The 18469-nt window shown below is 39.0% G+C and overlaps 1 protein-coding gene across 8 annotated transcripts in view; it reads right to left on the bottom strand.

Moving 5' to 3' along the window:
• LOC132406219 (caytaxin-like) overlaps nucleotides 1-18469 on the bottom strand; it is a 55471-nt gene that overhangs the window by 13998 nt on the left and 23004 nt on the right. For all 8 annotated transcript variants that reach the window (XM_059991559.1, XM_059991558.1, XM_059991562.1 and 5 more), the window contains 5 exons: nucleotides 17019-17240; nucleotides 11207-11392; nucleotides 10092-10194; nucleotides 5827-5958; nucleotides 1274-1360 (listed from right to left, as the gene is read on the bottom strand). In XM_059991559.1, the coding sequence (XP_059847542.1) occupies nucleotides 1274-1360; nucleotides 5827-5958; nucleotides 10092-10194; nucleotides 11207-11392; nucleotides 17019-17240 (730 nt within the window). The remainder of the gene's footprint in view (nucleotides 1-1273; nucleotides 1361-5826; nucleotides 5959-10091; nucleotides 10195-11206; nucleotides 11393-17018; nucleotides 17241-18469) is intronic.

Below are 18469 nucleotides of genomic sequence, written 5' to 3'. Positions count from 1 at the left end.
TCTGTATTTGGTATTTTATAGCACATGACTCCAATTCATCAGTTCAGAGGTTTAGATTATCAGTATGAAAACATAAACAAAATCCTACCATAGGAATGTTTCTCTGAAGGCTGCTGGTGATAGAGCTGACTGTAATCCTCAGAATGCAGAAACATTCCATAGCTTAATAGCACAAATCTTCCTTGTTTCATTAGTAGGGTTTATTTTCCGGTTTTTTTTTTTCATTGTTTACTTGGTTAAATATTGTGGCAGTTCAACTGCAGCAGGATTAGTTTACACAGAGTGGTAGGTGCATGGAATGTGCTGCCAACAGTGGTGGAGGTAGAGACAGAAACAGTGGAGACATTTCAGAATCAGAAAGAGACTCTTTAGATAGGCACATGGATGAAAGAAAAATGGAGTGCTATACGAGATTGATCTTAAGAGTAGGTTAAAACAACAGCACAACATCATGGGCCAAAGGGCCTATACAGTGCTGTATGTAATATGTTCTAACACAACAAAGGTGAGCACCTCTGTAGCAGCAGCTGAAGCCCAATAATGGTAGTGTCAGCAGTTAGCATGACACTATTACAGCTCAGGGTGTAGAACTTCAGAGTTCAATTCCAATGTGCTCTGTAAAGAGTCTATATATTCTCCCCATGGAATGTGTAATTTTTCTCCAGATGCTCCAGGTTCCTCTCACAGTCCAAAGATGTACCAGTTGGTAGGTTAATAGGTCATTGGAAGTTGTCCCGTCATTAGAATATTGAGTCAGGGTTTGCTGGGGCAATGTAGCTCAAAGGGCCAAGCAGGGCCTACTTTGTGCTGTATCTCTAAATACATAAATAAAATAACCTCCTCTGATGAGCACCATCTATATCTTGTCCACATCCCCAACCCAAACCATTGCCCAAGGCTGATCTCTCCTGTTAAGTCCCCAGGCAAAACTCCCTGATCCCTCTCCTGCCATGACACTCATCGAGGATGCCCCTCGGTCTGATTGTATCTCTCCTCCTCCAACAAGCGATATTGTAGCCTTAGTACTAAACTTCACCCTACTCAGGAATCGCAATTTACCAACTAGACTGGAATATTTATGTATTAGTTCATTATGACATTAATCCTCTGATCAACTGCTGCAACCTTTATACGTGTCAATCTTGGAAATGTTCTCTTTAACTTAGTAGCCTATTATGATATACAGCTACTGGCAACAGCCATGGATGGGGATTTTACTGTTAGCATAGCATGACCACAGTCAAATAGATATGTGATAGTTATAACTCATTACCTAATAAATGGCCTGGATATTGCCAGCACGGTCCTAATAAACCACGATGGGTGAACGATTATTAATGACTTTAGGTTCTTCCTTAACCTGTTGGTTGGAAACAGAAAATCTGTGGTCAGTGTTATACTTCACATAAGTCCCTAAACAGAAACAGAACTTTGGGAGGTATCTTGGCTCCATTAGTTCAATCTTTCAAAGAAAGTTTCACTTCAAAAAAAATTTAACTACATTTTACCTGACTGCAGTATTAATAGGAAACCACAGTAGCTAACTCTCACAGACAACTCCACAAAAGTCATGAGATCAGATGTTAATTTTTCTGTGCTACAGTAATTTGATGATTTTTTTTCCCAGAACAGAAAAAATTGGATGCCCATCAGAAATGTTGAGTGAAACAGATGTCATTTGATTAGAAAGGGCCTTGATTTTAACTCTCTCTTGAAAGATAATGTTGCAACTTATTTAAATTTTAATTAGGCCATTCAGCCCATGATGTCTCCTCTGACATTCGATCATAGCTGATTTATTATTCCACTCAATTCCTTTCTCCTGCCTTCTCCCTGTAATCTTTGACACCCTGATTAAAGAGAACCTATCAACCACCATTTTAAATATACCCAATGACTTGGCCTCCATGATATCTGTGGCAGAGAATTCCACAAATTCACAACTCTCTAGCTAAAGAAATTCTTCATCTCTGTTCTTACTACTGGAAATATCCTCTCCATGTCCACTCTGTCTAGGCCTTTCAATGTTCGACAGGTTTCAATAAGATCCCCCTCTTTCTTTTAAATTCCACGAGTACAAGCTCAGATCTAAGCCATCAAATGCTCCTCATATGTTAACCCTTTCATTTATGGAATCATTTTCATAAAGTTCCTCTGGACCCTCTCCAAAGCCAACACATCCTCTCTTAGATAAAGGACCCAAACTTGCTTAGAATACTCCAAATATGGTCTGACCAACGTCTTATAAAGCCTCAACATTAAATCCTTGCTTTCATCAGAGATAATACACCAGGCAGGCTGTAGTAAGTGACAACCTCCCAATGAGATCCTTTCAATAGTTCCGGTTAATATCAGAGAAATATCTACAATATACATCCTGAAATTCTTGTCCTTTGCAGACCTGTTCTTTCCAGGTGAATGCTGGGAAATGGTCAGTTACCAACATTGAGGGAATAATGATTGCCAAAAGGTAAAACTGAAGCTTGTATGTGAATGTTGGCAGTAGCAGGCGTATTGAATTGGGTAAGTAGACAGTAGAGGATGGACTGAGAGTTGGAGCATACCACAGAGGAATTAGGAAAACGCTTATTCTGGAGACGTTGAACAGATGTTGTGGGCTGAGAGATATGAATAATGAGGGAGCTTTAGTAATGTTACAGCTATATAAGACCTTTGTCAGACTCCACTTGGAGAATTGGGTTCAGTTCTGGTCATCTCACTACAGGAAGGATGTGAATACTATAGAGAGAGTGCAGAGGAGATTTACAAGGAAGTTGCCTGGATTGGAGAGTGGGCCTTATGAGAATAGGTTGAGTGAACTTAGCCTTTTCTTCTTGGAGCGACAGAGGATGAGGTGATGTGATAGAGGTGTATAGGATGATGACGGGCATTGATCATGTGGATAGCCAGAGGCTTTTTTCCCAGGGCTGAAATGGCTAACATGAGGGGGCATAGTTTTAAGGTGCTGGAAGTTGGTACAAGGGGGATGTCAGGGGTAAAGTTTTTCACACAGAGAATGGTGAGTGTATGGAATTCACAGCCAGTGATAGTGGTCGAGATGGATACAATATGGTCTTTTAAGAGACTCTTAGATAGGTATGTGGAGCTTAGAAAAATAGAAGGCCATGCAGTAGGGAAATTCTAGGCAGTTTCTAGAGTAGGTTACATTGTTGGCACAACTTTGTGGGCTGAAGGGCCTGTAACGTGCTGTATATTTCTATGTTCTATGTTCTATATCCTAGTACTCTTAAAATGAATGCTAACATTGTATTTGCTTTCCTTACTACCAACTCAACCTGCAAGTTAACCTCAGAGAAATCCTGCATCAGGACTCCCAAGTCCCTTTGCACCTCCAATTTCTGAATTTTCTCCCCATCTAGAAAATTGTCTGTGCCTTTATTCCCTCCACCAAAGTGCATGACCACATAGTTCCCTACTCTGCACTCCATCAACCATTTCTTTGCCCATTCTCCTAATCTGTCCCTTCTGCAGACTTCCTATTTACTCAACACTGGATTAGAATGGCATTCACAGCAATGTTATACTCTTGCTGAACATGAAAATGGGTGCAAAATGTAAGAAAATCCCACTGTTTGGAAGGTTTAAAGCACATTAGGGGAAGAAGAGAAATGTCAAACCAAAGAGAACATTTGGTACATTGAAACTACTTATTGTTAGTTACGTTACATCTTGTCACACTCTATTTTGCATACGTTTAAGCCCATTTCCTGCCTGGTTGATTATCGTAGACAAATTACTGATTCTGTGAAGAGGTTTTTTATTTGTGCTTGGGCAAGCAAAATTTATCAGAGTGGATCTTCTTATACCAACCACTGGTAATAACATTCACCCAATTATCCCTTAGATAATGCACTTCTCATCCACACCCATTTGATGCAATCTGTTATGGTGATCACACAGTTTGCTCATTGTTAATTGTGATCTGCAGTTTGATTTTCTCTTGAAGATCAGTGGAAATACACTGAGAAAAGCTGGTGCATTGTTTTATCAGTCATCAATGCAATTTACCCTTGCAATTTATTGATAATGATTTGTATATTTGACATCTGGATTTAGTCCAAGTTATTTACAAAGTCAGGAATTTTCAGTAGCAACTAATATAATTCATGAATTGTGGCTTGAACAAATGATTAATGTTAATTCCAATTATTAATTTTGATGCAACTGTTTATTATTGTTGGTGTAATATTTCACAAAGGGGTACTGGATATTGTTCACAGAGATTAGTGCTTTTCATTAAAAGTGGCTAGTTCAGATTATTCATGGTGTTCCAATAGATTCACCAATAGTGAAACACTTCATTCATAGAGATTGGTGCAATTTATTAATATTGGCTGGTTTTATTCTTTAAATGTAGACATTATGCTTCATTAGGTGATTTATTTTCATATTAACAGTGTTGCTGCACTTAGCTATAGTAAATAATCAATGCTGCTTATTAGTGACAACTGGTACAACTTGGTTAGGATTTTACTGCACTAACTCTTTGTGTTTCCAGAACAGCTTGCTGGATGAAAGCACCTGGACGTCTTTGACAGGTCCTGCATAGTGGAAGGGTTTTGAGGATATAATCAAGTCACATGGATGGGGCAGAACCACACTAACTGATGAAGCCATTGAGAGCATCTTTTGACAGATGGCAAAATCAAGCTGCCAGATCTACCATCTGTCAAACTTGCAAGTTTTCAATTAATCTGAATGGTCCTGATGTTCAGAAATGTTTAAAAGCTGTGGAATATAAAATAAACAGTTAAAAGTAAAAATGCATAAAGAAAATAAGCAATAAATAAAATTACCTCAGAACATTTAAATTAAAAAAAACTGATGCAAAACCAAATAATTGTGCACATGAAGAACCTTATTATAATTATTGAAATTAAAAAGCATGGTCTGATTTGTGGCTTTTCTGTAAAATGAATTTAATTGCAGTGTTCAATCACCAGAAGAACTAAGTCTACAAACTGATCAATAACCAGTGAGCTGCTTTAATTGATTCCATCCTGGTGTTCTGGATCTAGGGCCTGAGATTTCAGTAGCACTCGTGACCACCAGTGAATCAACCTCACAAAGAGCCATTTCTTATCCTTAATGGCCTGCACCATTGCAGAGAATGCAAGGAAAAATAAGAGAGTCTGGGGCCCAGGTTGGATCCGATAAGATGTGGGAGATGTATAACCACGTTGTCTCTGGGAAATATCAATTCCCATCTGCTTAATACTGAAATGAAGTCAATGCACCAACATCTTTATGTGTGTGGATTGTCATTCCTTGAAATAATTATTTCAAAATGTTTGCCTTTCATAATAATACATTAATTGTTCATGATATTTCATCTTCTATCTTAATCCTATATGTATGATCTAGTTTTTGTGCTTAAAAACATTTAAAATGTGTTTCTTGAGTTTCCAGTTTGTCGTTACTGAGAGCTCTTTGATTTGGTTGGCTCTGTTTTGCTTGATGAAGAAATCTGTTGGTGGGTCCCACAGATGCCCTGGAACAGCTACCTGACAATAATTTACATTGAGGGAAGTGAAACCGACGTCATGGAGATGTCAGCTTTTTATAGACACTTGTTGAATTCAATGATGGATACTAACAAACACAAATCATTTGATCACTTTGCAAGCTTAACCAGAGATTAATTGAAAATTCCATGAGAAGGAGCAAAGATATGCTTTGCTGAGATGGAAGTAGGGGAGGAAGCTGGAGATAATGCCTTAATGCCATTACTAGTCTTATCTTCTTTATCAAGTCTTAACTTCTTTATCAAGAGAGTAGTAACAGACTGATAGATTTTACTCCTACCTTCTGTCTATCATCTGGTAACACTTCTTCAGCCACCCCAGGCCTGGCATCCTCCTGCGAGGTGTAGCCCCATTCAGGTATACAATCATGTAGTCTTCAGCAACTAGCAACTCCAAGATGCTGATCACATACCTGAGAGGCAGGAAGAGAAAAAAAATTAGAATAAGAATCACATGGCCAAAATCTAAGCAGTTAACTTTCATTTTAATGTTCACTAGATGGTCCCTGATTCTACATGTATCAACAATATTCAGGTTGCCTGCTTAAGTATCAGTTTCTTATCCGCATTTGACTGGATGTAGCAGAGTTGCACACAGGCACACGTCCACATGCATCCCTACACTCACACAGAAGAATTACTATGCGCAAGGCAAGAGCACCCAATGGCACAAATGCACACTTTGAAGCACAAACCCCATGCAGCTGATACTGATGTGATTTCTTCTCTTCTGTATTCTCCATCTTGCTTCAGAACTGCCATTAATATGCCACCCAGATTACCACCCATCAAGGACTTCCCTTGCCAATAATGTTGCCTCCCAATGCTTTTTATCTTTTTCAAGATGCTGTGTGAATTTCTCCAAGTCCCTAACTTGCTACATTATCAAGAAAGCACTAAATAAATGGAAAAACCATTTTCTCTGTGTTCATTAAATATTCTCATCATCATCCTTGCACTATCTGTTGTATTCATCAGAGTCCAGCCCCACACCATCGTTTGCAATCACCTTGCTTGATTCTACCCTTACTGTTTTGCAAAGGCTATTGAAAACTTCCAACTCCTGCTATAAACCTTGTACTTTTCTCATTTGTGTATTTAAAATTTGAGTAATATTGTAAATATATTGTTTGCTTAAACATTCTTTGTTTAAATAAATCATTATGGGTTACATGTAAAAGTATGTGAATGGCATACGTCATTATGCCACCACGTCATGTGTATGCCTCGCTAAAGTGTTTTTCTTTCAAATAATTTTATGTTTTAGAGTTACAAAACATCACAAGTGGTGCAGGAGAAGTCTGAAACAAATCTGAGATGATGCACCTGTTGAAGTGCAGTGAAATGTTCAAGTAAAAAAATGTGCAGCAAGATGTTCCACTTAAATAAAAATTGCAGCAAAATGTTAGGGTTTTTAAAAACACAGCACATTTCTTTGGAAAAGGACAGAGAAGTTCAAGTTTAAAATAAAAAGGGAGAAAACAGATGAATTCACAGGTTCATAAACAGTGAGTACCAGGTGATAATGATCATAAATTTTAAAAAAAGCAGAAATGGTTGGCTACATCAGAAAGATGGATGCACTGAATTGCACAAGAACTAATTGGGCAGTGTTTTAAAGCAAATGGAAAGGTGGGAAAGCATGTAGTTTGCTTAGAAGTTTAATAGCTCCATCCAAACCAGCTGAAATGAGGATTGCTGATATTGTGAAAGTAAAGCAAGAACATTTAGAACTGCACCCTTCATTGATTGCAGAAAGCTTTAGGTTTCCTAAGCAGAATCAAAAGGAAGGGGCATCCATTTCAGCATATGGGGCTAATTTGAAGAAATTGTCCAAGAGTTATGAGTTCAGTCATGGGCTTAATGATGTACTGACAGAGTTTAGTTTGTGGAATCTTACAAGAAAGTATTCAAAAGTGGCTCCTAACTGAAGTACAACCCATATTTTAAAGAACAGTTGAAATTACTGTATTGATGTAAACAACAGATAGAGACACAATTGAGTGCAGTCAGGAATGAACGTTAGCAGGAGCAAAATTGCAACATCTGAACAGAAACCAGCCAAACAAATTGTGTTGGGCCAGTAGCTCACATACACCAGACTAATGCAGCTTTAATGGTGAAACATGCAGAAAATGCAACAAAGTAGGGCACATACAAAGAGTATGTCAGGCAGACAAAAATAAATGGTTTGTATAGGGAAGAGAAAATGCTAAAAAGTCAAGTTGCCATTTCAAAAAGAGCAATAATTTGCATCCTGATGATGGAACATCTGATAATGATGAGAGTGACAGAGGACTGAGTAGCCATGAGATTTAAATGTTAAAACTAACAACAGACAAGCAATGTGGCTTACACCAGAAGTGAATGGCAAATTAATTAAAATGAAATTGGACATGTGCTCCGAAACTTCAGTCATTCCACTACTACCAAGAACAAGCTGCATCGTGGTAAAAACAGGAGGGCCATCATTGTAGGGCCTGCTGAGTTCCTCCGGTATTTTGTGTGTGTTGCTAGTATTTCCATGATTGTCAGCCTCAATTCAATCTTGTATTTGTGTCCATCAGGAAACAGAGCCATATCTCTGAATTTGTATTGTTGCTGTTAATGGAACACCCTTCTATAGATTGAAAATGGACACTTGATAATCAGTAATAAGGGTAAACTCTCTCCCATACAAGTTTTGGTTGAAACATTTTACACCCCAAAGCAGAGTCAAGTTGCCCCATTTTTACCAACTCCAGGATGAACTTGCTCTTGATGGAGGTTGTCGTGTGCACGGATTGAGAGTTGTGATAACACCCAAGCTGAGAGTGTTGGAGGAGCTACATGCTGGCCACCTTGAAGCTTTGCCTGGTGGTCTAGGACAGATCAGCAAATTGAGAAGTTCACTATGCACTGTTCAGGATGCCAACATGTCCAGAACATGCCAAGAGCAGTGCCTCTCCATCCCTGGGAATGGCCTGAATTACCCCGGCAGAGGATTCATGTGGATTTTGCTGGACTGTTCATGGGCACCAATTTCTTTGTAGTAGTGAATGCACTACAAAGTGGCCAGAAGTGTTCCGAATAGACTCCGCTACAGCTTTGCACACTGTTGATGTGTTGAGAATCCTCTTCTCAAAGACTGGTGTTCCAGAGCACTTAGTCAGTGACAACAGGCCACAGTTTGTTGCCGAACAGTTTCAGTCATTCCTGAAAATGAATGGAATGAGACATATTGTATCTGCACTGTCCCATCCAGTTACAAACGGCTTCTTGGAAAGGTTTGTCCAGTCCAAAGAAGGCACTGCAAGCAACGTCAGCAGAACACACTACACTGACACTGAACCAGAAGCTCACAAATTTCGTTCTTGCATATTGTAATATAGCACACTCCACAACCAACAATGCACCAGCTGATCTGTTCCTGGGACATCCCTTGACTTCACTCTTCAATCTCAGGAAGAGTATGCAAGGCAAACAGCTGACACAAATGAGGGCTCTTTTGATGTTTCACTCCTGGACAAGCAGTCCTGGCAAGATACTACAGAGGTGATCAAAAAGTGGGTGCTTGGAAAGATTAGGGATGGAACTGGACCATTCTCTTATGCAGTGCGGATTGTGAGAAGACACATCGATCAGTTGAAGACAGTGGAGTCAATTATTAGAGAAGAAAGGTGGTCAGAGCTGTCAGAGCCATTTCCTGCAGTCCCAGTCAACTCCTCAGCCACCAAGGAGAAGACACTGGAACCTGAGGTTGTTCCACTTCCACAAATTTCACCTGCCAAGCAGAGTGACCCTATCCCTACCCATCGTCATTATCCCACAAGAGTAAGAAATCCTCCACAGTGATTAAGTCTTCAGGCCTGAATGGGACAATTTAAAATTTACTATGCTGTAGATGTCTATATAACAGTTGTATAGAATATATGTACTGTCTATACTGTGAGTTGAGATGCATTCTATATTGAGTTGGAGTTTATAGCTAAACAGGGAGAACTGCTGTGTATTTAATATTTCAGTAATATTTGAGTAATATTGTAAATATATTGTTATGTTAAGCATGCTTTGGTTAAATTATGGGTTATATGTAAAAGTACATTAATGGCATATGTCATTACGCCACCACATCACGAGTGTACACTTCACTAAAGTAAAGAAATGAAACATAGACATTCTCCCAGTCTCCTCGTGTTTTTCTTTCAATTAGTTTTATGTTTTGGATTTACAAAACATAATATCATTAAACTTATCCTTCTTCCCAGCTGGAGTCTGAAAGGTGCAATTGCGAAACTTGCTATCATTATCATTCACAAGCTGAAACTTTGGTCCCATTCACCCATTGGCTTCTGAAACTTGAATTTTGCAAATCTTGGGATTACTTCCTTTTTTTGTCTTGGTATAATTCTGCACAGGGGCCTCAGACCTTGACCTCGGATATGTCCTTAACAACGTTATATGAGGGTGAACTAGCTATTGCTCTCTCACTATTGACAGCTGGAGAGTAGGTTGGAAGTTAATGGTTCTAGTAAAGCAGTCCAATGGATATGGATTGCACACTTACAGGAAGAGGTTTTCCATGATGTAGGTATAGTCTGCACATCCACTATCGGGCAAGTAACAAGCAGCAAATACAATGATTGCATTCAATCCTTCACCATAATAGCCTACAAAGAAAAGAAACATTTTTAACTGGGATATACACACTTTCAAAAAGTGGGTGTTAAGAGATTGTAGATGTTGGAATTAGAAGGGTCACAATAGGGTCCTTCAACATAATTACACTTAAAGAACTAACCTTGGTTATGCCAATGGGAAGACAGACTTTAGAATGAGATAATTAGAAAAGAATTCTACTGAAATTTTAAAGTTACTGACGGAAAACCACCAACCAATATTAGAATATGTGATAGAGAGTCCTGCTGAGTTAATGAATGAACTGCTAAATATCTGGTTAGGAATGAGAATGATGTTTACTAAGACTATAAATATTTGATACAATTATTTTTCTAGTATGGCAAGGACAGGTAGAGTGGGCAGTGACAAGTGGTATAGTTTGTGAGTGACATGGGCCATGGATGAATAAATATTAATTTCCATATATTTAGCAAAAACTGAGTGCTTGAACAAATTGTTTCTTTGATACACAGAAGAATATGTAACAATGTAAATAGTAAGTAGGTGGTAGAATAATATTAAATTGATGTTGCAGAGAACATAATATTGTAGATTGTGTGTGGGCTGTGACGAAGTGAGTGGAGCTTCTGAATATTTTTTTTCTTAGCAGACTCCCAAACTCAATTTGAACATTTTTCTACTTCTGTAACTGTGATGCCTCTTATCTACTCATGCCCTCATTCCCTCTTCCTATTTCTTAGTGGCTTGCCTCCTCCCCCAGCTGAGGCTCTGCGTTAGAGTGGAAGTTTGCCTGTTCAGTTATATGTTTTACCTGTTCAATCCCAGCACGCCACTGTGCAACACAACATGCAGGATTCCTATGAACCCAGTGCATTTGATGTAATGAACCTCTCCATCAAAGATATCACAGGGAATATTTAGGCTTGAAATTTGCAAGTCCAGTTTTGGCAAAGAATGTGTTTAAAATGCCTCTGATAAGATTATTAAATCAACAGATTAAAACTCTCTTCACTGTCCATCAGACTGGTTGATCATTCCTACCTCCATGTGTTACCACTCTCATATATGGCCTGATGATTTTCATGTCAATCCTGTGCTCCTGTTCTCCGATGACGATTGTCCTCCACAGCCTCCCATTGGTGGCTTCACCATCCTCTGCTGTACCATCTTCAAAGGAGCCCCCCTTTCCACTGGGAGAATTTTTAGCACTTGCAACTGGAGTGTCATCTGGAAGACAGGCAGTGAGTGCATTGTGAATGTCCTTCATGGGACTATGTGACCATACTATTAAATACTAAATATTAAATACTATGTGACCATCTTCATTTGATCAATCTTTCATTCCCTACACTTTCTCTCCCTTCTTCTCTTTTCCAAACAGTGTTCCACAAACAGTGGGTAAAGTCTGGTACCTGAACTGACCAGATGTAAAAATCAGAGCCACAGGTGACGCATTTTGCAGCAGGCTGGCATCTGGGATCCCTGGATGATTTGAACATAGGCACCAAACATAGCTACTATATATAACCCAGTAACCAGCTCGCACAGACCAAAGATCCAGTCTTGTAATTCTGACATACCGGGCAGCAAAACTATAACCAATTTATTGACAGCATTGTCATTTAATATTTCGTATTCCTTTCAAACATTTTCAAAGGAATCCATTAAAAAATTATATCAATGAGTTGGAAGAGATAAACTAAAGCATTATAATCAGCTACATGACATTCCTTGTTGCATCTGTCAAAGCTACTAACAGAATCTCAGGTTGGAGGAGCAAATCCTCATATTCCATCTGGGTAGCTCCAACCTGACAGCATGAACCTTGATTTCTCTAACTTTCGGCAATTTCTCCATCTCCCCCTTCGCTCTTTTTCCATTTCTCATTCTGGCTACCCTCTTAACCCTTCTCTTCTCACCTGTGCATCACCTTCCTCAGGTTCCCCTCTTCCTTCCCTTTCTCCCATGGTCCACTCTCCTCTTCTAACAGATTCCTTCTTCTTCAGCCTTTTACCTTTTCCATCCGTCACCTGCCAGCTTCTCACTTCATCCCCCTTTGTAACCTTCTACCTTCCCCCTCACCTTCTAGCTTGTGCTCCTTTCCTTCCTCCCACCTTCTTAATCTGGCTCTTCCCCCTTCCTTTACAGTCCTGATGAAGGGTCTCGGCCTTAAACATCGACTGTTTTCCCCTCCATAGAAGCTGCATGATCTGCTAAGTTCTATGTGTGCTACTCTGGATTGTCAGCATCTGCAGAATCTCTTGTGTTACTAATAGAAATGGGAAGTCCACATAGGAGAGAAAGTAAGGTAGCATCAGTGAACTATTCATAGACTGTTATTCCAATGATTGCAGGCCAGTGTTAAACGTTGTCGCCATATTCATTAATTCAGCCAAACTACAGAGACTAAAAATTACTTTGTACCCCCATGTTGCTTGGTGTAAGAACCATGCTCAGAAACCCTGACATATTGAAACATGTCTTCCATAAACTCCATGTAATCAAAGTAACTGTGACCTTACATTCCTAACTTAAGTCAATCTCAGTCAAGATTATATATAGTGGCCCGGGTTGGAGAACAGTGGATATATGGAGCAGGGTTCTCATTTGATTGTTTGAATTCTGCAATTTTTATATGTATAGTAGTCTCATTGCAGCAAACCAGAAGTATTACAATTCCATGACAGACAAGAGTATGATACAGTGTATTAGGTTAGATAGGCATCTTCCTTTAGATATAAGATCACTGGACCCCTTGTCATGGAAGGTGTTAACATTGAGTAGCAATAAATCATAAAAATTAGGAGCAAGATTTTGTAGCTAGGATGTGATTTTAGAGTGCAGGTATCTCCCGCTTTTCGAAAGTTCGCTTTATGCCACTTCGCTTTTATGAAAGACCTACATTAGTACCTGTTTTCACTAACCAAAAGAAATCCAAAGAGGATTTTTGCTTTTACGAAAAAAGGCGAAAAGCAAAAATAGCGTTCAGCATGAGCGGCGCCGCCAAGCTCCTTCCCCGGGAACTGCACTCAGCACCAAGCCCTGGTGGTTACATCGAGCCGCTATGGCTTTGAACTGAGTCTGTGAGCATCAGTGCTTTATCGCAATCTATTTTGCGCATCCGTCAGCAAGATGTGTCCTAAAGTATCAGAAAAGCCTAAGAGAGCTCGTAAGGGAGCTACGCTTAGTGTAAAACTGGATGCAATTAAGCATTTTGATCGTGGTGAATGAAATAAAGACATTGTGAATGCATTGAACTTGCCTGCATCCACCATTTGTACTATTTACACGCAGAGAGAAAGAATCTTGAAAGCTGCTGATGTTACTATTGGTTCTGCTTGTAGCAAAGTGGTCTCTTTTAGTTGGCATCATTCCTACTTTTACTATACGCTAGTGTTATTTTAGGTTTTATGTGTTATTTGGTATGATTTGGTAGGTTATTTTTTGGGTCTGGGAACCCTCAAAAATTTTTCCCATATAAATTAATGGTAATTGCTTCTTCACTTTACACCATTTTGGCTTACGAAAGGTTTCATAGGAATGTTCTACCTTCGGATAGTGGGGGAAACTTGTGCTATTATTCAATCTTACTATCTTTATAATGTGATAGCATAGAAAGTGGTATCTCTAATGTAAATTACGGTATAGATTTCTCACTGTCTTTCTTACTTATTTTTTGGCTTTCTGTTCTCTTTGCTTGTCAGTTACCGTAGAATCTTTATTTTTTGTTCCATCCTGTTCCTCTTCCTTTCCCTTCAGTTGAGAGGTTCTGGATAGTAAATGCCAATGAAAGGAGCCAGCAATACATTCAGTCCTGTTTGGGTGCAGAAGTCTGAAAAATATGCCCTCGCCAACTCTCTCCCTAGTTTCCCAGTCTGATTTTATTCTCTACCTCTTCTTCATTTTTCCAATATTCCCATTACAACTTACAAAATTTCTATCCCTTTGAACCACCTATTCCACTTTGCATCCATCTCCTCTATCTCCACTGCTCACCTCATCTTTAATTAATCCTCCAAGCACTCCCGTCACTCCATTTATTAGTTCACAGGCTGGATAGTCTCTACATTTAATCAGTTTTCTATATCCTCTCACCATTCTGTTTGTTTTTTTTTTGTATTGGTTTTTCCCAGAAGTGTTGTTTGGATGCAATTTTTGTGTGTGTAAAAGAATGCCAATTCAACGAGTAGGTCATTTATCTACATTTTGATCTATTGGTGTCTTTCTCTGTAGGCTCTCCATCTTAAACTAATTCTTTTTTCTCTTCCAGGTTCCTCTCTCAAGCCCTCTCTGCTGGACACCAATGGCCATCTGCTCCTCAGTCTCTTTCATAATCCTTCTATATTTCAATCCCTTTTAATCTTAAGTCTATTCCACTGAGCCTTCTTTTACTCCTTTGCCTGTCTCTCTCAATCAATGCAATTAGTCGTCTGAAATATATACCTAATCATAGTTTTTGAAAACTGAGTATGAAAAAGATTAATAGTGAGATTGTATGTCACAGTTGGATCTCATTATAACCCTTGTTTTGATTTAGAAGTTATTGGTACATAAGGCAAGTATTACATGCCTCTCTTCAGCCCATCGCGAGGGAGACCCCTATTACAGAAGAGAATCCTGCCTTGATTCACTGAAAAAGGCAACAGATAAACTGAAGGAGAATGTTTTTAAGAATCAGCTAAAGGAAATGCCAACAAAATTTAACCTCCATGGTGGTATACAGGAAGAGGAGTTCACTTGTGAGACTTAGTCATCACAGCCATCATCCCATGATTCATCATTTTTCTCAGGTAGTTCTTGGGTTGGGTAGAGGTAAATAGTTTGCGAGGTCTATCTCCCTGACACTTCGATATACACCATGTAGCTATCCCCTCATTTTCCAAAGTCATTTTAAGAACATCCGAGAAGCACAAACCTTGGTGATCACCTGCCTTGGATACTTGTGCATAAGTTTGCTGTATTCAGGACAATGTACAGCTCACTTTCAAATGGGTGTGGTGAATACATGTTCACAAATGACTTGTTTACATAAATAGGTCCCATTTTAGGTGTGAACACAAAAGCATACTGAAAAAACATTTCATGAAATGTGAGAAAGACAGGACAGGAAGATAGGCTATGCATGCCGGAAGTTGCCGTGGACAATCTCATTATAGCAAGATGGATATAAATAGAGAACTTGTAAAGATAAATATTAGATTTTTTTATCTACTGCACAGTGTCACAATTAGTTCCTTCTGTATTTTTTTACAATGCACTTTGTTGCTATCACATTTTTGTAATATATTTTACTATTTGATTTAATCCCTGCACGTTATCATCCACCATATATTCAACAGTGAGATCAAATTGCTCTTGGGATTGGATTCAATAAATTCTGCAGTCACAATGCAGATTAAATTTATCAACAGATTGCAACTCACTTGCATGATAACCTGAAGCTATTCACTTAATTTGTTCTCTTTGGTATTAGAATTAGTATTTTGTCTTAATGTTACACAAAATATTCCACGAGTCAGTTTGCCATTTGGAAGAAGACACAAAATCAAACTGTTTTCCAGGCTTTATTTGAAGACAGCAGGAAAGATTCACACACCCATCATTACCTTTTAATGACAATGCTTAATGCTTGCATCATTACTAAATGAATACTTGTCATATCCATGGGAGACAGCTACACTATCCCACAGCTGGTAAACTCTATTCACATTACACTGACATTACTTATACTGCATAGCCTCGTGTTTTGCAAGGCTGCCCTGCCGGCAGGAAGCCTTATTAGTGATAAACACTGGGGAGAAAACTGAACCTACAATCTTCTAATCTCTAACTTGTGGATTTTTGCAGAATTACTCTTTATACCAGTCTTGCTCTTTATTTGGGAAAAGACATCCTACTCACTCTGAGCCAAATATCTAGCAGACAACAATGGACCCATTACAGGGCAAGCTGCACAGGCATAATCAATAGTGAGCTCTGGGTAGGATAACTAAACAATAAGATTTCTTCTAAGCCATAGCTCATCCACTGTTTTTAAGCATTTTTAGGACTTGAATGCTTGGTGCTCTGACTTTTAATCCCTCATTATGGATACTCCTAAAAACATGTGTCAAAGTAATATATACTTAGTGGCCACTTTATTGGGTACTATATCTCCTGTACCTAATAAAGTGGCTATTGAGTATACCTAAATGGTCTTCTGATGCTGTAGACCACCCATGGCAAGGTTTGATGTGTTGTGCATTCAGGGATGCACACCACTGTTGGAACATGTGGTTATTCGAGTTACTATTGTCTTATTGTTAGCTTGAACTAGATAAGCCATTCTCTTCTGACTTCTCTCATTAACAAGGCATTTTTGGCCACAAAACTGCTGCTCTCTAGTTTTTTTTTTGTTTTTTGTACCATTCTCTGTAAACTCTAGGATTGTTGTACGTGAAAATCCCAGGAGATCAGCAGTTTCTGAGATACTCAAACTACCCCATCTGGCACCAACAATCATTCCACGGTCAAAGTCAGTTAGATCCCATTTTTTCCCCCATTCTGATCTTTAGTTTGAACAACAACTGAACCTCTTGACCATGTCTGCATGCTTTTATGTGAGTTGCTGCTGTATGACTGGCTGATTTGATATTTGCATTAATGAGCAGGTGTACTCAATCATGTGGCCATCGAGTGAATGTTATAAGAATACAAAACCTTTGGGTGAGTTCCTCAAGGATCCTTTGCCTGTAAAAAACAACGGAGTCTAACAGTACGAATTCACGTCCACAATTGATTTGCTTACAAAAGCATTTCACAGTTCAGATAGGTGGAAATCATATTGAAACCCGAAGCAATTTCTCAAAATTACCTTCCCATTCCAACTCATTTCCATTTCCCAAATATTCCAGGGAGTCTGTCTCATCCGGAGTCTCCAGATCATCTACGTTAATGTCCAGGTCATCGGGTGTGTCCAGATAGTCATCAGACAGGATGGAGCCCTCACTCTGATCCAGGGAGATGTTAATTTCTGGTGCAACAAGAGTTTTGCGCTTCGGATTATTCCCATTAATATTCAATGTGTTAGGGGGCACTGGAAGCAAGGAAGAAACCATTATTAGCATTACTAAGTGAGTGCATCATTTAATAGAACATAGCACATTACAGGCCCTTTGGCCCCACAATTTTGTGCCAACCATGTATCCTACTCTAGAAACTGACTGGTATTTCCCTGCTGCATTCCCTCTATTGTTCTAAGCTCCATGTACCTATCAATTAATGTACATTAACAAGCAAAATTAAATTGTACTTCATTATAGCCCATGGCCCTTTAATCTCTGAAACCCAAGTTGGACATTTTGCAAAAGGTATCAAAATACCTTGTGAGGATTTGTAATAATATGTATTTGGTCACTGCCATCACACCTACATTTGATCTGTCTAATACATAGCTGTTAAATATTTCTATAAATTCATTCTGGGTGTCAGTGACAATGCCATGAAATGGCAGTAGGCAGAGGAAGTCTTTTGCAGTAGTTTGGTATAACTGGATTCCTAGTGCCGTACTAACAAGGCTAGCATTTATGTCCATCCTAATTGTCCTCAAGAAGGTGACAGTGAGCACCTTCATGAAATATTCCAGTCCTTTTGGGGAAGATGCATTGCAACAGTTTTGTTGGCTATTTACTTCTAAGATTTGGGTCCAGTGACCAAATCTTCTTTAAATGAGTCAGGTGGGCTTAAAAGACAACACATTTCCGACATCCAGATGTCTTCTTTAAACTGAATTCAGATTTTCAAAGAGGCATAATTGGATTTAAGTATATTTTCTGCACTTCTACTGTAAAAATATAACCATTGCACCATTATTTCTGGGGGGGTGTGGTTGGTGGAGCTACAAAGAGTTAAGAAAAATAACAGAGAAAACAACATTTTCTAAATAGAGGCAGAAGTGCATTGTTCAGTGGGTAACAAAAGTCTTTTCACCTCTAGGTATAACGGCAATGATAGTCTGTTGAGTGGCACAAGAAATCAAGATCTATCTTTTGCTTAATAAATGTGGGTTTACCTCTAACCCAGACAGAAAGGATGAAGTTCCCTCTGTTGGCTGCAAGAGACAACAGGGAACAAATTTAAAGAGACCTTCATCCAATTAAAATAACACACCAATGATCCCATTTAGAAAATAATAGCTGTCAAGGGCCTGTCCACTAACTAAACAGGTGGCTGATGAGGTGGAAATGGGAGTATGCCTCAAATCGGGCAGTTTAACTGCCCTTGTGAGAAGGAGACACAGTAGCGTAGTGGCTGGTGTAACACTTT

Source organism: Hypanus sabinus, chromosome 16 (genome assembly GCF_030144855.1).
Source record: "Hypanus sabinus isolate sHypSab1 chromosome 16, sHypSab1.hap1, whole genome shotgun sequence".
Taxonomy (NCBI): domain Eukaryota; kingdom Metazoa; phylum Chordata; class Chondrichthyes; order Myliobatiformes; family Dasyatidae; genus Hypanus; species Hypanus sabinus.
Note: the sequence above shows the minus strand (reverse complement) of the source record. Positions and strands in the feature narration are given on the sequence as shown.